At 40.2% G+C, this 20,727-nt stretch overlaps 1 protein-coding gene across 1 annotated transcript in view; it reads left to right on the top strand.

Moving 5' to 3' along the window:
- GOLM1 (golgi membrane protein 1) overlaps nucleotides 1–20,727 on the top strand; it is a 28,001-nt gene that overhangs the window by 203 nt on the left and 7,071 nt on the right. Inside the window, exons 2-5 of the mRNA XM_074166559.1 lie at nucleotides 2,321–2,500; nucleotides 11,138–11,192; nucleotides 12,236–12,338; nucleotides 17,257–17,392. Coding sequence (XP_074022660.1) covers nucleotides 2,321–2,500; nucleotides 11,138–11,192; nucleotides 12,236–12,338; nucleotides 17,257–17,392 — 474 coding nt within the window. The remainder of the gene's footprint in view (nucleotides 1–2,320; nucleotides 2,501–11,137; nucleotides 11,193–12,235; nucleotides 12,339–17,256; nucleotides 17,393–20,727) is intronic.

The raw sequence follows: 20,727 nt of genomic DNA, 5'->3' as shown, positions 1-20,727 counted from the left end.
TTTTGCTGCATGTGGTGGGCCAGGAGCTTCAGCTTGTTGTAGGAATTTTCACAAATATTACAGTTATTGCTTATCAGTAGTTGGAGATGGGGGAATGGGAGGAATGCCTGTTTGTAGGTGAGGGGGATCCAAAGCTTGAAGACCTGCTTCTGTGGTACTTGTCACTTCTGCTCACACAAAGCGTTCAGCTGTCTTGTACTGTGTCATTCTACTGATGTGGCAAATACTATCCTCTGCTTTTTTTCCTACCTGTGTATTGAGACTGGCACTCCATTTTTAATCTGAATGGGCATCTGCAATTTGCTCATCTCCCTAAAATTTTTTTCTTACATGACCCATAAGAATGTATGTGTGTTTTCCCACCAAGTACAGGGAAATCTGGCTTGCTCAGAAACACGGTCCAAAAATCTGAATTTGTATTTCTTAGAAACCTTTCCTAAGGGGACACACAACACACATGGAATAAATACCCTGTCTGCTATTTTTCTGTCACTGTTGAGCTTGGATTTTAATCCTTTCTGCAGTGTGCCTTCTGAAGCTGAGGAGTATGTGAATAAAGTTGCTGGTTTGTGACAACGCATGCAGGATGGTTCTTTTTTTCTTTTTCTTTTTTTTTTTTTTTTTTTCTACCAAGCAAACCTTAAAACTAACAGTCTGGTGATTAAACGTGGCTGGTAAGAGCTGCTCCCAAGTATTTCCACTGAATTTGTATCCTCTTTGAGTCAAATTTCAGGACTGAGTTGACAGCTGTAAGATTTGAACTCCTGTTTCACCTCAGAGTGGGCACTATTCAAATAGGACGCTTGTCTCTGGCCGTGCTCTTAAGGGTGTATCTTAGCTCTCCCTTGGTGTAGGGTATGATGCCCTGTCTTCTGGAACTCTGGTCATCCCTTGTGTTCCCTTTAGTCAGTGGCCTCGGGATGGTGGCTACAAGCAGGTAGCAACTATGTCAGTACTGCTGAAAGTTTTGCTGCATGGCTGTGAGGAGAATAAGCTACCATACTAGCTTATTCTTGATCTCAGTAACCTAGAGACATAAGGTCCTCTTTACTGTTACTGATGTACTCCATCATCTTGCATGTTTCTCCCAAAGTTAGCTTGAAAAATCATTTAATAATGTCTGCGTATTCATGCACTCTGAATGAAATAAAAGTGTAGCTGAAGGTGCAGATGGAGCTTCTAAAGCACTCTCTCAGCCCATTCGTTTGTTGGCAAGACTTGGCAGCTATTATGACTGAAATGGAGTAAGTGCTTTGCTTTTCCTTTGCAGCTAAACTGCAAGTGCTTCTCCTTTTCCCCACCAACCCCCCCTGACTCCTGCCACCTCTCTACTCTCCTGCTTTCTGTGGCAGAGAAGCAGAGTAGGTAGGCAGTAATATGCAATATACTGTGCGTTAGGAAAATTGGTCCATTTTCTTGGAATCTTGGAAGATGTAGAGTTTTTATAGTACCTATTTTTTAATCCACTTGGAATCCCCAGGTCTTTCTACCTGGGTAAATTTTGTTGATATTCCACAACCCACCCCACTTCCTGCCACGTGTCTTTATACCTTTCCTTCCTGCTGAAGAGCCATTTTAACCTGAAATATTTAGAAGCAGTGTCCTGCAAAAGCAAATTGGTACTTGAAAAAAAGAAATAAAAAAAAAAAAAGAAAGGGGAAAAAAAAAAGCTGTGGCAGTATCAGGCTTGATTCCTTTACCTTATGTCTCTGTGTTTTTATGTGCAATATGTGATGGTGTTGAATTTTCCTCTGATTGTCGCTGCTCTTTGAGCAATCAAGAAGAATGATGATTTTTGGTTTATAAATGAGTTTTTCTCATGTGTCTTTGTGTAACAGCCACATGTCAGTTGTTTTACATAAAAGTAGGTCAGTGTTTTCCTCCCTCCCCTCTTTCCCTGGTCTTCTGGGAAAATGTATTCATTTGAGAGATGAGTTTTCCCTCTGAGTTAGTTTAGGATGAGCACTGGGAAATGCAGTGATGTCAGAACTGTCTGAATTAAATTTAAGAGATTATTTGACCTTGTACTTGAGAGAGATTGTAGACTGCAATCTTTTCTTATGTTTTTTCTTGAGGGGAGCGTGTTTTGGGTTTCTTTAAGCTCAAGTGCTTATCTCTTTAATTAAAATTTTGATAGTCTCTACAGAATATGCTCTACTGGTAACTTACATAAAACTGGTGTGTATGGCAGGTATCACCAGCTGACTTTGACATTAGCACTGTTAGTTCTGTGAAATTTGGTATTCCTTGACTGTATTGGAGAAGAGTCTGGCAAAGGGGAAGCATTTCTGTTTGCTTTGACTAATTTGCTCTTCCTCAGGGTCGGATCATGGATCTGGAAGGCAAGGTCCGCAGAGCAGCAGCGGAGAGGGGTGCTGTGGAGCTCAAAAAGAATGAATTCCAAGGGGAGCTAGAGAAACAGCGACAGCAGATTGACAAAATCCAGTCCTTGCACAGCTTTCAGATGGAAAATGCCAACAGAGTACATGAGGAAGAGAAGGTAGGGCCTTTTCTAGACACAGATTTCTGTGAGACTTTGGTTTACCAAGATACTGTCTGCAACAGAGTAAGGTTGGTCAAATGTTCCAGCTGATGGGCATACAGTCAGTGTTGGTGTGGCAAAGCATTTAATTTATGTATCATTGTATAATACTTAGAAAATGAACACTGAATGCACATTATAACAATCATTGTATAATACGTGAAATACTAGAAGCTGTAAGTAACAGCACTTCTGAATAAAACCTCTAGTCCCTCTGTCAATCATTGTTACTAGCGTTGGGTTGGCCTCTGGCTTTCTTTCCTGTATACTAAAGTTTTAAAACTTATGGAAAAGAAGCAGCTCCACTAACAGATATATTTGTATTCCCAAATATATTTCTATATATTTGTAGGCATAAATGGTTGATGTTTATTTCTAAATGCATTACAAATTTTGTGGCACCTTGGCCTTCAGCCTCCAAAACCCAATAGCACTGGGAGACGTCACAAGGTTAGGCTAGCCTTTTATGGCAGTGCTCCTGACAGTGCAGCAGTGCCAGAGGGATGGAAATCCTTTGTGAGCAATGTGAACATACCTACTTAAATGGCAGTGTGTACGATTGCTGTGTAGTATCCTGCAAACTGTTTAGTTGTGTATTTTGCTCATGTTGTTGGTACCACCTCAGATGTGGCTGTTAGTCATTAATATCACTTTTCTCACTGTTGCCAGAAGTATTTAGTTGAGTGTATTCATTCTGGGTTTATTGCTTCTCCTGTAGAGTCTCTTGACTGAAGTTTATAGATTGTCTTTCCAGGACTATTAGTTTCATCAGACTGAACAGACACAACCGATGATGGTAATAGGTGCCCTTCGGGTAAAGGGTTCATCATTAGGTGACAGTTCACCGCTCAAAACTTGCAGTGCATGAACAAAATATCACCAGAATAATCTTTGAATGACTTAAGAGGAGGAAAATTGAATAAAAATGGAAGGTGGAATTGTTTCATTAATATCATATCAGTGGCATATATTTCTAATGTATTTTGAATGTTTATCCAAGGTCTTCAAAGAAATAATAAACCAATTCTTTCTACCTCTTTTGAAACAAACCTGTTTCTTCGATAATATCTCTTCTTGTTGGGTTCAGTCATCATGTATACTTTAAAAACGGTGAGGTATACTTTGTGTATGTATTTGTTTTTTGAAAATGTATATATTTATTAAAAAGATACCCCAGGACAGTCAGTGTCCCAGTGAGTAATCAGTCTTGTTGTCACTTCTGCCTCCTAATTGTGGGTGTTGGTGTTGCTGCTGAGTGCTGTGGGAATTGTTTAAATTTACTATGCTCTGGGAAGATATCCCAGTTTACATGTTGGTGAAACCCATCATTCTGTTTTGGCATCTTTTTGCATTCCAATTCTGTCCTGCAAGGTGTGAAAGCACATACATGAGGTAAAAAAAAAAAATAAAAATGATAGGACAAGGGGTAATGGTTTTAAACAGAAAGAGAGGAGATTTAGATTAGATATTAGGAAGAAATTCTTCACTGTGAGGGTGATGAAGCACTGGAACAGGTTGCCCAGAGAAGTTGTGGATTCCCCTTCCCTGGAAGTGTTCAAGATCAGGCTGGATGGGGCTTTGAGCAACCCAGTCTAGTGGGAGGTGTCCCCTCAGGGGTGTTGGAACTAGATGATCTTTAAGGTCCCTTTCAACCTAAACCATTGTATGATTATGTGATAAGGCAAAAGTTATAAAGCAGCTTAGAAATAAACTGGGTTAGTTTGTTGTACTGTGTGGAGGTCACTGGTGGAGTTTTGGAGTGCTGGGAAAGGCATGCAGAGGAAAACAAGGAGGATAACCAAAGCCATGCAGTAGTTTCTCTACAGGAATCCACAGTGTAGATTACAGGCTGAGGAGAGCTGTCATGGACATCTCCAGGATCCCAAATGGCGCAGAAAGTGCTCGTGGCTGGGAGAGACAAGGCAGGGGTGTTCTCCATCCACTGATAGGCTTCAAGTGCAGTCAGCAAGTTGTAGTTGAGACTGGGCAGAAGAAGTGCTCTTCGTGCAATAGTTGGTGAAGCTGCACGCGTGTGACATCCATAATGCCCAGTTGCAGTGGGTCTGTGTGAGTTAAAAAGCAACTGCATAACCTTGGACAAACACCTGCCCCACCACCCAATACAAAGGTGTTCGTTCTGGCTCCAAGCTTTCATCAGCAAGATATAGCTGCACCTTGGGAAAATACTGTGCTTTATGACTGCCTTGGTGTTCATTTGGCATCCAGTGTTAGAGACAGGATGCTGGTCAAGGTGGATTTTGGGGCCAACTACTATAGTTATTCCTTCCTCTTAAGTACTTCTTCCATCATCCTAAACTGCAGTTGTTCAGTAATGGAATAGTCTATGAAGCTTGCTGTTGAAACCTGAGGAGCTGGTGCTGCAGGAAGAATTAGATAAAAGTGGTGCAATGGACTAATTTCCTGTCTTCTGATTTTTGTGACTGGAGAAGAGCAGGCCTCAGGAGTCTGAAGTGGTAGGATGAGCGTGTATGTGCCTGTGCACCACTTCGTGTGGCAAATTCAAAATTTGCTCTTGTTGCAAAACGTGAGCAAATATCCTGCAGAGATGTTATTTGTTTTCCAACTCTGTGAATTAAGAAGAGGGAGAGTTGTTTTCCTGGGAACCTGTGTATTTATCAAAAAATGCCATCAGCCAAGCTCCATGGATTCATCCACTCTAATTTAGGAATGCCTCTGATATAGTGGCAGGGAAGAGAGGGAGAGCCTAGTTCTCCTCACTGAAGACCTTGATCTGAAGAAGCTGTCCAAAATCAGAGGTTATTCCACAGAGGGATGTGGCATATAAGAAAAGACTGTTTCTGAGTGCTTTTTTGTGTGTGTGTCTATATCCATATCCATGTGTAAGTGTGTGTTGTATATTCTTATGTGGATACATACATATTTGTATACGCACACAGGCACACACGTATCCTTGTTTTTCGGCTCCATGGATTCCAGTGGAATCCAGGATTCCTGGGAGGCAAATAATGAAGCCGCCCTTTCTGGTTAAAGGAAGCTTGGTCCTTGAACTGAACTTCATTTACCCCGTGGGGATTAGCAGCAAGTATTTACCTAGTCCAGCAACGATGAATTCAAATCCAAACTCTGAGTCTCTTAACTTGCTTTACAAGTAATATAAGCTGTTTAACTAACTAGACAGATCTTTGGGTGATAAATGGGTTTTTGTTTAGTTCTTGTTGTTTTTTAAAGAAAAATCAAATGCTTTCACCTGATGTGTAGGAATGAATGGTCTGTCTCAAAACCCCCTATTTTTCAGGGGAAAATTATGGTTCTTCTGGTTTATAGAAGAAATCTATATGGGAGCAAACTTTCACAATTTGGACTCCTTATCAAAAGCAACTCTCAAGTAACATTTGAGACCCATCTTAATTACATTTCATGTCTGCTCACTGTGTCTTATTCTGCTGACAAAATAAAGAATAATTATGCCACTGTTTTAGTTTCATACCCAACAAATACACTAATAAGATACTTGCCATGTTAAAGTCATTGTTGCTGGCAGCGTGGTAGTCACTTGGAGGTAAATCTGCCTTCCTTCTAGTCAGACTGTCTCTGTGCTACTTAAAGGACGAGGGCATAGAAGGTAGGAGGTAGTCAGAGCTTGAAATAGACCCAGTGACCATCAGTCACTAAGGCGATGGAATCCTGGGAAATTCCTGTCGTAATTATTCTCTTAGGTCTGAGTACGTATAAAACACTTCTATCGCCAGTCTGCTTTCAAAAAATCTGCTGAATGTTTAAGGATTAATGTAGATTTAGCAAATGGCTTCTGGAATTCCATACAGAAATAGACTGAAGAGATCAAGAGAGCTTACACAAACTCTTAGTAATAACAGATAAGGCATCAGGAGTGCAAAAGGGCTGTTTCTAATCTGTAAGCAATTTTCTAAAGAACAATATTCTGTATGGTTGGTATTCAGGACTCATAGCTTCTGGGATACACACAGCCATGATAGTCTTTTTGAAGAGTGTAGCAGGGGAACAATATGTGTAATCTATCTTATTTTTAACTGCTAGAACATGCTTTTGTAGCTTGTCATTTTGTTTGGATTTATGTAATTCTTTCCCAGCCCACATCTTGTTTTACTGAGGAGGGGGGCTAAGCTTTGTGCATTTTATGTGAAGCACTTCACTGTCCTTTAACACTGGCCACAGCTGCTCTCGGATCCGCTCCCTCCGGGAAAATTTCAATTCCTAGCACAGCCTTCTGAGACAAAATACCTATCGGTATGCAGAGAGTTGGCTCCGCTCAAAAGGAACGACACTGTGCGGTAGGGGAGAAGAGAAGAAAGCTTGCTGTGAAAAAGAGAAGGTGCCTATGTGTGTGGTGGTTGTGTTTTTTAAACCAAAGTGTTGCATCATCTTGTTTTGAAAAGGCTTTAAGGAATAGCAAGCACTGCCTTGTGCCCCACTCTTCTTGCCCCATAGCATTGTGTTACTAAATTAGCAAGAGAAATCAGTCTGCTTACTCAAAACGGGTACAGCATAGGTCTAGAAAACTACCTCTGTTTAAAATGCATTTTTACAGGGTGAAGATAAAAAAAAAAAGGATGGTCTGGGACTACCTGAACTGGAGGCACCCTAACAGTGGAGATTTAGAGTATGTGTAGCTTAGGAGTTAGCTACTGGAACGTTTCTAAGCCTTCATAGCAAAATGAATGGACAGAAAGGAAAGCAGGAGGTAGATTATATATACCTGTACAGCTTTTATATTAATATTCTCACATCATAGGATTCTGTTTTGTTTACACTGCCTACTATTTGGGTTTTAATTAACTATAACAAAGTCATGAAAGTCCTGTAGCTACACAGGGCTTATTTTCTCCAGTCCACTTGCTCTTGCTCTGCACCTGTAAAAGTAATTTGTTATTCATGTGTGTCAACTTCCTCTCTTTTCCACTGAGCATGTAAGAAATTGATAACTTTACAGTTTGGTGGTTTCTGCAGTTTTGAGGTGCGTGCCTTGGTGCGTGTGTCCTTCATCGCAAAAAAAGACGGTCTAGATTGCTTTTAGGAGAGGATGTGAAACAAGACAGAGTTCCTGATCTTTACCAGGATCACTTTTTAGGAATAAAGCTGTGCTTTTCGTTTTGTTTTGAGGGGGTTTTTTTGTTCTCTATTTGGGTTTTTTTTTCCCTTTATTGAGGATGCAAAAAGCCTGCAATCTCTGAATGGAATTCAGTTCAGTGAGAAATAGGTTTAAATGAATGATGTCTCCTCCATTTTGGGCTTGAAATTTGTGTGAGGCTTGCTTCAATTGGTGCTCCTCCACTGAAGTATACATGAGATATAATTAAGAAATGAACAGCAGATAATCAAAATATGTCTTGTGCTGTGCTGCCATCGTGATAGTGGGAACAGTAGGAGCATGCAAGGCAGAACTGCTCCTTATCTTTGAGGTAAGGACTTTGATCAGTTTGAGTTAATCATGAAATGTGTCCTTCTTCTCTCTCATTAATTATAAATGCTTGTTTCTGCTGTTTTCTGCATGTATAAATCTTACCCTTCCAGCTTGCTTTGTTCCCAGTTGGTTTTGTTCTTAGCAGCTGATTTACTGATGCTGTGGCTCGTATTTTTCTCCTTGTGAGAGCTATATTTGCGAATGCAAAGTCTCTTTTTTTTCTTAGGTTTTAATTCTGAAACCAGTGTTTACTCTCATCAAGCTCTTTGACATTTTATTGTTGCAGTACTGTTGCAATATCTCATTATGCTTTTATGTACACCACGTGCAGTCAGCCTTAGAAAGGACATATCTCAGTTCAGTGTGCTTGGGTTAGCTTGATACATTACAGTAGCAAATGCTGAAGGAGTTACTGTAGTAATATCTCCAAGGAATATGTTTATGGAGGCTACTGTGTAAGGTGTTAATTGGATCAAATGCATGTACATAGTTCAGAATATGTGCTCAAAACATAAGCTCTGAAATAATTTATCTCAAAGCTTCCTCACAGGAAGCATTATGCATTATGTTTTTGGTGTTTTTTAAACAATAACCTTAACTTTTGCGTTTCGTAAGTGGAGTATGACTTATGTAGACATGTTCTGCGGTGAATAAAAAGACCAAATACATCTCTGGCAGTTGTCATTAAAAATTTTGCTGTTCAGTTGGAGCAAGATTTTTCCATCATTGCTAGTGGCAGTGTGGCTTTTGATTTTTGATTTCTGAAGACCTGCTGTCCTCACCATTGACTCCAATAAGGAGACTGGCTTTTCCTCTGTGATAGTCACAAGGACTTCTGTGCAAGAAGTGTTTGCACATATAACAAGCTGGTTCTATGTTACAGAGTTACCCTGTCACAGAAGGTCAGATTGTGATATAGCGAGTTCCCAAAAGCTAGGTTCTCGCTCCTAGGGATCATAGGTACTGATTTTTGGGCTGAGAAAGATTTAAAATGAGAGTTTCTTCCTAGAACTGAATTTTGGCATGCGTTTGCTGAGTGTTTCCTGGCAGTTTGCTTTCTTGACCAGCACAAAACCCCAAAAGAAAATAATGTCTGCCTAATTCACAGCCATGAGGTGAAGATTAGTTATCACTTGGTTAACAGAAGGAGGAGCAGAAAACCTGACGTTATTGATACAGTTGGATTGCAAGCTGGCAGTTGGAGTGCTGCCCTGTAAATGATTAAACTGTATTTCCTGCTCAAGTTAAACAGCGAACTAGATGATTTTATTTTTTTCCTGGACTTTTACCCACAAATTCAGGGAACTAGGTGTGGCATTGCTAAACGGAGGTTTTATATGCAATCCAGAAAGACCAAGGCATGCGTTTTTTTTATTTTGTTGTGTTTAAGAAGCCTTTTCCACATGGCATATCCCTGTATTCACTTCAGTTAATCACAGTTATTATTTTCCTAATGTGTACAAAACATTTAACGCTTGTCTAGTTTCCTGTCAAATAGGTGGACCTGGTATTTGGGAGTTTCATTTTAAGAAAAAAACCACACACCACAACAAAAAAAACTGTAGGAACATAAAGTTGTCATGTCGTACTGATTTTTTCCAGTTTCTGATAATGGCCAATGCTGGAAAACCTGGAGGTGATAATCATGGAACAACCTGATTACGTTGCTCATGCATTAGCAAAACTGGGCATTTCCATCAAAACATTACCTTCCTTTCCCCAATAAACAAATGAAAACAAATCCAGACTGTTTTTTTTCACCTGTCCTATGAGAAACGAGAGGACAGGTATAAAACTATCCAAAGTTTATGTTGTTGTTATTTTTTTCTTTTTAACAAAGGAGCAAGGCCTTTGCTCTTGGGGTTTCACGTGGTGTTCATGGAGGGCTGTATGTATAGAATGGTGTAGGAATATTTCTTTTATTGGGCTGAGAACGGCTGCCTCTTCATCAACACATGAATGATTGCCTCTTTGAACTGCGACTCCTTAAATGGTCAACAAAAGCCAAATCCGTCCCCCTGCTATGTGCTGTCCCACTGTGATTGAAAGTGTTGCTTTTCCTCATCAAGCTGCACTTACTACTCTAGCCTTTGTGAAAAAAGGCACTGACGGCATTGTCAGCGTTTCAGGGTGACTTGGGCAGACAGAATGGATGCATTTATTTCTTTGCACTTTGGACTTAAGAAAACATCAGTACTTGAGCAGAAACTTCAGGAAAGTGGGGACTTGATGTATCCTGACCTGGGACACCCTGCAGAACACTGGGGTTTCCTGGGAGAAGGGTAAGAAGGAAACTGGCAGTGAAGCGTAGGAAATATGCTCCTAAGACTGGGCTGGATGGTTTCTGAAGGGTCAGTGGATCTCGTCATTTTGTAGTCTTAAGAGACTCTTCTGCACCAGACTTTCAAAATGTTAAATATGGATCCGAGTTATCCTGACATCTGGCTCACAGGAATTAATTTCCTTTACACTTGTCTTAGTTCTGTCAATATTCAGGTGTTTTGGGGCATGTATATATATGCATTGGTAGATTGATGAAAGAACGGACAGAACATGCTCTTGTGTTGACTCCCACTTCAGAACGAGAGAGAGGGCAAAGTGAGGGAATGGAAGAAAGTCACTCCAGCACTTTCCTATCAAAGAGAGGGACAGAGGGACAGGATAGTTAGAAAAGCGATACATACAAGGGCTTCACGTTGCTTTCGTTGAGTTCCTTTATGCTCTACAACTAATGCTTTTGTAGCTCATCCTTGCATGCCTGAATGCAGGTGTATTGATTGCCTGGTGAGAGCATAGTTGATAGCGAGCTGTGGTACACTGTATTATTCCTTCAAGTGATAGATACAGTAAATCTGGCTGTGATTGCAGTTGTGAGATTAAACCAGAATAAAGCAGACAGCTATTTTAGTAGCGGACTCCTTAAATTCCTCCTCTTTTTATTTAAGTGCAGTAATATCTTCTCCCCCATTTACTGGGAAATCTGGGTTAAAATGAGTGTTTGTTGTTTGCAGTAGTAACTCTCTAGAGGAGCTAAATTTTTTGTTTGGCTGTAACCCAGCACTTCACAAAGAAAAGATCTTTTAACAAGTGCTTTTGTTGGTGATGTTTATAGTATTAATGGTAACACAGCTCCTTTGCAATTAAAGCACTGTTTTCTGTTTTGCTCCTTCCAGGCAGTGCTGATGAGTAACATCACAGTAAATGAACGATTGATCCAGAATCTACGAGGTATGTTGGAATAGCCTTCTGTAGCTCTCTCATACTAGTTTTCAGGCCCCCTGTTTTTAAAACTTGCATTATTCTGGAGCCTTCTGAGAATGCTGCCTTTCTTCAAGTCATGGGGATGGTGCAGGAGCTGCAGTAACTTAGATCCTGCATCTGCAAAGTTCCAGTTCAGTGAAATGTCAGACTGATCTCCCTCAACAGTTGAAGGATTTGTCTGTGTGGTGCTTGATGTAGGGCTCCTGACCCTTACGATATAAAATAATATGGAATAAAACTAGCTTCTATGTGTATTGTTGTTATATTTATTCTTTATTCTACCTTTTGCAGCGTATTCTCGCGTTTCTCCCTGGGGTTTTTGGGTTATGCATTTTAGCACGAAGGGAATTCACAAACTCCTGTATTTAATAAGAAAACTTGGTCTAATTCATTTCTATCGTATTGGTACTTCAAAATTATTGTTAGCAATTTATTCCTCGGGAAGCCTGGGGAATGGATCCTAAGTTCTATAAACAAGTAAATAAGTTATGGTGCCTTCTTCTGATGCCCTCACACAAAGCTTTCTATTAGGAAGAAAACTCTAAATCATAGATGCCTGTTTTTGAGGAACATAACTGTAAATTGTGTATTATTCGGAGGAGCATTGTAAGCTTGTCATTAGATGGCTAATATACCTGAATGCCATTTCATACTATTTTCTGGTTAATATTTCATAGACCTAAAGATTTCCTGGGATGAAACCTAGCAGAGCAAGGGTTTGCAAACAAGTTGGAGTATTCCTCGTGAAGAAAAGGAGGTCAAAAATCTGTTACACCATTTTTGTTAATATGTTAGGCTGAAAGGCTATCCTTACTCAATCCTGTGCATCTTTGATGAATGAATTCAACTATTATACAAACTATTCAACTATTATTCTATAAAAAACTTAGTAAGCATGACAGATGAAGTGAGCATGCTTACTGTCTCTTACTTGACACTTCTGTTGTACTATATGTAGGTATATTTTTGTGTGTCTACTTTAATATATGTTTTAATCCTGTTCTGGTCAGAACACTTGAAAGAGTTACAGACAGAATATGGAAAGCTACAGCTGGATGTTTACTGGTTTCAGAAGAACCAGACTAGCCTTCAGAAGAAGTTCTCATATGACCTGTAAGTATGTTCTTTCTACAAGATGGCTTTGGTTGTAGGTGACTTGTTTATAACCCAGAGTATTCTTGTGATAGCTAATGTAATTAGTCAACTTACAGTTTTAAGGAGAAAGTAACACCTGACATGCCTTCTAAAATTGCTCACAGTTGATCTTGGAGAAGAACGTAGACTTTGCAGTGCTTAGCGTCTCAGTATCCACAGACTTCTCCCACAGTTCCTGGTGTTCCTTCCATTGCAGGAGGAGAAAGGTAGCAATATTCACATTTAAGAGTTGGGGCAAAAATTGAAACACAGAGGCTAAACTCTGAAGAAGTTTAAGAATTAAGATATGGGAGTACCAATGAGAAGCTGTACCTCATTGAGCTGCCAGAGGTCTCAGAAAATTTCTGGTACAGTTATGGTCAGAGCCATATGTTCTGTATTACAGTTCATGCCTGGTCAGGATTTTGTTGAGAACTCCTACTGAATTATAAGGCATGGTTAATTGAAGACAAGTGCCTATCAATATCCTTACACTAAATACACATTTCTGGTATTTCTAGAAATTTTTCCTGGGTTCTTTCTGTTCAGTAACATTCTTGTTCCCCCTACCTGTCTTCATATTTTATTGTATCTTCCCTCTGGTGCATAGATACAGAAAACCAACAGAATTTGCTGTTTGCATGTTGTCATAATGATTTTCCATCAAGAACATAATTGCTGTAGTGATATGCATTTTTCTAGCAGCCACTGCTTAGCCAGATTTTGTAGGAATTATGAGTAAAAGCTTGACATGGCAATTAAAGAACTTGAATTCTGCAGGCCAAACTTGAAATACCTTTTTTCATTTTTTTTCCCTCCTGCTTAAGAATTAATTAGTATTAGTGCTTCTGGGGTACTTACTGATTACGAATTGGTTGTATACTCTTTTTTTAGGCATTATTGGTCATTTAATAATGATGACCCAAATGGATTGTATTAGAGGATTTCTAATTATTTAGGTCTTCTAACAGCAAAGTAGAAGGAAGTTGGAGACTTAAGTTTGTACCAACCGTTTATTAAGCCACTAAGTTTGTTACATACCACGGTTGTTAAGCACCATCTCTTTGCTGTTTAGTTAGATGACAGAACTGGGACTCCTGGACTTCTGCTGATAATTCTTGGCTAGTTATAAAGTATGTATTTGCCAGCATCTTTCTTGTTAGGTGTATGTGTGTGCTCTACAGTTGTGCTCCACATGAGAGGTACATCCTTGAAACAGTGGATTGATATACACATGCACGAAAGTGAAACAAAGGCAAACGTAGTGAGTCTGGTTTCTGAAAACTCAGGTTTGTTGCCTATGTCTGGTGCAACGTTTTCAAGTACAGCTTTCTTGAGGAAATCACCGACACAGCATCATGAGAGTGTACTGTAAAGATTCCCTCTTCGTTTAACAGAAGAAGGTTGGATCCAGAGGGTGCAGCTCCAGGGTCATGGCTGGCTCAAGGTGAAGAGCTGAACAAATTACAGCGATGAAGATGGGTTTGCTTCCATCGGGTTAGATGTAGAGACAGGCATGATAATTCAGCCCTGTGCTAGCTGAATGAGGACTAGTTGGTCCTGAGACAGGTGCACTGTTTCCTGCAGTCTTTCCGTGTGACTCCATAAAAGCACTTATCTCAGTCAAGGAACTATGCTTTTTTTACTAGATTTGCTGAATAACACAGCTGGTTAAAAAGCAGCTGGTTCAGATGGGCAAGTTCCAGTTTTTCAAACTGCAAATAAACTACTACCCAATCCAGAGGAGTTCTCAGGACGTGTTCTATGACAGCAAGTCACTTGTTTTTATTGCACTTTCATCTTCCTCTACCCTCAGTTTTTAAAATCAAGAAGTCTGTCCTGTAGTTCACACCTAGAAAGGAACAATGGCAGATAGATATGGTATAAACTGGCAAATTAATTAACTTTATGAACTGACAAATTAATTACCTTTATTACCATTTCTTCTTGACTAGACATTACTGTAACATCTGATTTTGCTAATGCTAATATGCAGAAGAGTGATCAAAATAAGCAGTGATTCCTAAGTTGAACATCAGAGACAATAAAACAAGATAGGCTTGAGTTATGCCCACATTCACTAATTTCTAGGAAATAAATGGACATCAGAATTGCCCGCCCCTCAGTTTGTGAGCTTCAGAAAGATGCAGTACACAGACAAGCTAACACTGGATATACAGCAACCTTTCGCAAATGCTCTTTCATCCCACACTGCACATAAAACTAAAGTTCATTTAATATCTGTGACTAATCCTCATCATTTTTAATTTAGATCTGTGAAGGAATTCCCTTCATGTAAAAGAGATTTCTGGACATTTGAATACTCTGCTCATGCATATAACAACTTCTGAAGCACAAGAACAACACTAGTTTCTCCACCTTATCACATCGACATGACATCCTTAAAATGTGCAAAACAGTGCTCTTAAATTCAGTCTCTGTGGCGTGTTTTCTCTCTCCCAAGATTAAATACAGCTAGTTTCTGTGATAAAGAGCTCACCTGTGCACACACACCACATCCTAAGTAATAGCCTCCCCAGCTGCTCCCAGGCCCATCACTGGAGCCATCAACCCATCCAATGCCCACCTGCATGAGCCTAAAGGAGCGCAGAGGGGACCCTAAACTACAGACTCAGACGAAGGGACACCCTGCCCAGACCACTCCACAGCCCCAGGGCTGCCTCAGGTCAGCCTCTGCCCCCGCATCCAGCTGTGAAACCCAGCAAGATGAGTCAATAGGACCAAAGTGTTTCCTGCCCAGGATGGGGGGTGCATTATGGGAGGCAGGGGTAGAACATGTCAGGATTGCACAAGACTTATTATGGGACCAAAGGCAAGGAAAGGGATGGATCTCTGGCAGGAATGAGCACTAGAAAAGAGAGACATAAGGGGATAAACACAGTCAGTTGCATGTAAACACGTTTCTGGTCAGTGAGCTCATCTGGCCTTGATCAGCAGAGTCTGTCCCATTTTTATTAAATGTCTTTCTAACTCTTTCCTGAGAGAGAGACTCTCTGTTCAGTGTGTGTATGTGCCTGCAGGGGGTGCGAGTGCAGCAGCTGGAGTCAGTCTGGGGTGTGAGGGCTGCACATGGGTGGTGCAGGGACTGCCACCAGCCAATACCAGTATGTGGACGTATGTTCACGAGCAGACCTCAGCCCTCAGGAGAGCGGGATGAGGCTCTACTGATGGTGCTCCTGCCCGTGCAAGTGCTTTGTGTGTCTGTGTTAACCTGCATACCTCGCCACATACAGGTGTGCTCTGTGGGCACAGGAACACACATGCAGTCTCCCTCTTCCTGGGCTGCTGGGTTTGCCACCCCCACCATGAGAAACAGAGCATCTTTGTCCTCCAGGAGCATGTATCATCAGCTCCTTTTACCCCTGCCAAAAAAAGATTACTCATGCACTCACACTCTTTACACTTGTCAGGGCTGCAAATACCAAACTAGTTATCAGCCTTTTTACAAGTAGCAAAATTTCCAAAGCAGTATTGCTTTGGAATGGGGGTATTAACACTCTGCCAGAGCCAAGCTCAGAAGAAATTTGTCCCCCTTCTGTCTTAGTGAGGGGAAGCTAAAACTTGGGGAATGTTGACCATGTTGTTGTACAAAGGATGCTGAGAGAGGTTTTGCATGCAAAAAGATGCATTTGCAGGGTCTGTAGCTGATGGTAGACATTGAACTCAAAGTTACCTTAGAGTGGAAAAAAAAAAGGAGAGCGAGAGAAAGGAAAACAGGGTTAAAAAACCCCAACAAACTCCTTTGCCACTGGGGCCAGCAGGGAAGAGAAACAGTATGGCCCTCAGACAAGCCTGTTCCTTGGACATGCTCCAGTGCAGTGGGTGCTGACAGCCATGATGATTTTCCACCACATTTTCCTCTAGCATGATGCACTTCTCATCAGGATTCACTCAAAACCACTATTGCTTGTTCCTGCTCACGGTGGCACGAAAGCATACCTGGGGTCATATGATGACTGGTTTCTAAGCCTCCTACATGTGTGTTACAGGGTAATGCTTATGTGCTTTGTTACTCACTAGGTCTTATTCTTCCTCTAATATAAACCAAAAGTTACAAAACCAGGTTATGAAGAGAGTGAGAAAAAAGGGTGATCCTGCCCTGGTGACAGCCACTTTCCCTGAGGAACCCAGCTGGACAACACTCCTGGAGTTTGCACAGGATCCTCAGCACAACCACAAAAGGGGAAAGCACTGGCACCTTCAGGAAAAACACTGCCACAACAGCCAAGGGCTTGCCTAGAGGTTACGGAGCTGTAAGGGACAGGCAGGCCCCTGGTGTCACGAACTTTGAGGCACTAATGGCACTGTGTAACTATTAAAAGTATATAAAAGATATACAGTACTTGCATGTTTAGGAAATAACTCCTTTTTGGAACTTAAAATAACTACCGATGAACTCCATTTCTCTAACGTATCTTTTGTTACGTCTTGCAGCACTGCACTTTGGTGAAATACTGAGAAAGGATGTTTAGTTTGCTAACAGTAGCTTACACCTGGGTTTTATTTCAACTAGTACCTTGCTGTTTTCACTTCCTAGCTAAAATCCTAATGCACATTTCTGTTACCATACTAGAAATGCTTCAAGGATCAAAATTGATTTTGATTTAACTGAAATTGACTGGTCAGTAGAAGACAAGAAAATTCATGTAGCTTGTTAAGCTGGTCTAACAAAAGCAGTTTAAATTAACAACTTTGGGTAGAAATTGGACTGACTGCACCACTGGTTTGTCCTACTGAATTCTCAAATGTAAGAACAGGTAATAGAATTAAGAAAATAATATAATGGGGAAAAAAAAAGGAATAACTCATTTTACAGAAGTTTTAGAAGAGTGTGGATGAAAGTTAACAACTGCTCACTTGTTTGTGTTTTTTCCAGGTCACAGTGCATCAGCCAGATGAAAGAATTAAAAGAACAATGTGAAGAAAGGATAGATGAGCTTACAAAAAAGGGTAGTGATGTACCACAACTCAAAGAAAACAAAGACTCAGAAGAATCAAAAAAAAAAAGCCAGGTATGGCTTGGGTAATTTCTTAAAAATCTTTTTCTTTGTAATTCTTAAGGGATTTTCCACCTTTCTGCTGCTCCCAAGTAACATTAGCCCATCTCATTAAATTTGCACTACTTTCCTTCACATTTATTGAATGTTTGAGATCTATAGGAAATTGAGTGATTCCAAGGACAGAACAGGCAGAGGTCCTGCAGAAGGCTCCAAATCACTGTCTCTGAGGCGGGCAGAATTTGAGAGGTGATGCTGGCAGTGATGCAGAGCCCATTAAAGAATATTTACACTGCTGAGCTTTGGTTCACAGCTCCTTTTGACTTTGTTAAAGGACATCGTTGCTTTGCGTGTTGAAGGTGTCTGTTGAAGATGAGCATAATTTGTGAGTCATGTCAGAGTGGCAGCAAGCCTGACTATGATATTGTAGTCCAAGGGTCTTTAGCCATCAGCTATGAATTTTCACAGAAATCCCAATGTCAGCCTTTTACTGTAGGAGTGAGGGGAGAATCAAATGTCTTACCTGTTTGCTTTTGGATACTCCAAGTCAGAGAACCACAAAAGGCATTGCTGTACATGACACGAGAAGGCTCACTAGGATGTGGCAAGCTTGGCACACAGGGGGGCTGTGTGCCAGCTGACTCTTTCTTCCTGGGGTACAGACTGTGGGAGGAAATCCTGAGAAAAGGAAATTTCAGGTCATCGTGTTGTCTTGGCATGTGAATTATGGATGCTTCTTCAGTGAAGCAGGATTCGCACAGGGACAGGACTTGATCAGTTAAGCTTGATACAGATGACCCTGGAAATGCACAATGAAGCTCCTGGGTGAGAAGGCAGCTAATTTATTTCTATGTACTGAAGTAGCCCTTTTTTCAGGACTATGAACACCAGTTACAGATGTTACATTCTTGACATCTCATTGCAATGGGGCCTTTCCCCCATACCTGGGTGTCCAACTCTTATTGCAAAGGCAGTAGGGGTTTGGTGGTATATGCCTTTTTCTCTGGCTAGGAAATGATGACTTCAGAAGGGGAAAGGGTAAAGCAGTGAGGATTGAAGCCGGGTTTTGCAAATAGCTGGAAATGGGTGGGAGAAGATGGCTGAAAAATCTGCCCCGAGACCCCTTCAGGTAATGGTTCCAGTCTGTGTCCAGTCCTTCATGTGAAACGGTGGGAGAGAAAACTGCTGAAGTTTTGTCACTTTTTTTCCTGGGAACCTGTATTGTATGACAACTGCATGGTGAATGAAGCATTAGAGACAGGAAATGCTGGCCAGTTACCCCTTTTTAAAAAAAAAAAAGAAAAAAAAGTGAAATCTCTTATTTGTCAATAATTTCTATCAACAATGTCAAGTAAATAAACAGTAATAATACTAGTAGTAAATATATAATAATAAGTAAATAAAAAAGCCCATCATTTGGAGGCAATACATTTGTTTGTCAAACGATGTTTAGTGTCAGAATGCAAAATACTATTTGGAAAGTTGACGCGGGAAACACCATACTAGAGAGGTGGTCAACTTAATTTCTTGTGTGGCTTTGCAGCAGATTTTCATTACAATTATTTGCACCAGATGCTTTTTGTTTTGTTTTGCGGTTTGGGATTTGTTGTTTATTTTACCATTTGCAGTTTGGAAGGGAAATCGTCCAAGAAGGAACCTGAAGAGCTTGGCTGAAGCCCCTCTGCAGGGACAATTTCAGTCTCCTGAAGCAAGTCCCAGAGCTGGAGGCAATCTTAACTCAAAGCAGGCAGTAGGTTAAGCAGGGCAAGTTACCTGTTCTCCTTTTAATGTAGAGGTAGGATGGTCCCAGATGAGATAACCACTAATGCAGCTACAGCCTAAATAAATTTTGTCTGCTTATGTTTCCTAGTACCTGTGACAGTGTTTCTTATGTCAAGCTGTAACTTTCTCAGTTTTTTGTTTGCCCAAGGACTGCAACGTTTTGCTTGTACAAAAGCTGTTATTTATTGTTAGTGCAAAGCAACACTGAAGAAATCTATATACATTTTTAGCCAGAGTTTTTACCTGGACTAATTCCTGTTTGTAAGATGTAGATGCTTAGGTAATAGAAAAGTCAGAGTTAAAATAAAGCAGAGAAAGAAAATGGAGTTTTGGACGATTAGTAAGTATACAGCTTTTCTTACAGCTCTGTGTTTTAAGGAATAATGTATAATTCTCAGTTGAGGAGTATACAACATGTTCCAATTACTACCTTTTCATCCACCCACTTCAACTTAAAAATTTTTCAGCATAGACACTTTTAATTTATTTGACACTATAATTAAAAATTACTGAGCTTGAAATTTAAGATAATATAATATAAGTTTGCATGTTTAATGAAGAGGTAATTTCTTGCTATTATGTGCAGGTTTAGTATTTTTACAGAAGAACTCATGCCCAGCATAAAGTGAAAAATGGTCTTATGTTCAGTTTCTGATGATTTCTACTGTAGAGAGTGACCTCAAGAGGCTGAATTACTTAGAAAACAGAAATTTTTTTCAATACAGCATTTTTGTTTTAATGACTGAAGGAAGATTAAGTTATTCTGAATATCCGTACTGCAATAACCAAATATGCTGTGGTAATACTTGCTTCTCAAGCTTTCATAAGAGTTGATGTTATATTAATTGTTGTTAATGTTGGACTTCATGGTGTTGACTCAACAAGGTCTTTAGTTCTGCCTGGCTTTGACTGAGCTTAAACATTTTCAAAGCAGCCAAGTGATCATATCCTACAAATCTGTGATTTTGGCTTCTTGGTTATTTAACCACTTCTCTTGCAGATGTTTTTCCAAATGACTGTATGAATACTTGACAACCTAGTGTTTTATTGACCTGCTTAGAACAACAGGTAGCTACAGTCTGAGCAACAATCGTAACAAAAGGCTTTCTGCTGACTGTATGACTTCCGATACCATAAGGGTGCCTGTTCATTTGTATAGTACTACGTATGAAAAGCTTTATGTCTCTGAATGCCTGTGTGCTGCTTCTTTCTCTGTGTCTTTTGATTTTCTTTAAACAAAACCAAACCCCAACAAAAAAATCCCTACAGAACAAACAGTTTCATAATAGTGTGGGTTTTGGTGCCGAAGCTGGTAAAGCGCAGCACGGGCTCCAGGCACATTTCATGTTCAGTGTTTGTGTGAACTGAATTGACACAGCTCTCAGCCAATTAAACGCCAATAGGTGTAAAAGTTGTACATAGAATTTTATTCGCTAAATTGGAAGATCTTCAAGGTGGTGTACATCTTAGCCATTCATCTTTAAGCAGGTTAAATGCTGAGAGCAGTCTAGTACCAGTTTTTAATACATTCTTAAGTAAGCTCCATCATGTTAAACAGATACTGTTGT

This window comes from Numenius arquata, chromosome Z (assembly GCF_964106895.1).
Source record: "Numenius arquata chromosome Z, bNumArq3.hap1.1, whole genome shotgun sequence".
In the NCBI taxonomy this organism is placed as follows: Eukaryota; Metazoa; Chordata; class Aves; order Charadriiformes; family Scolopacidae; genus Numenius; species Numenius arquata.
This window is presented reverse-complemented; position numbering and strand designations above follow the sequence as displayed.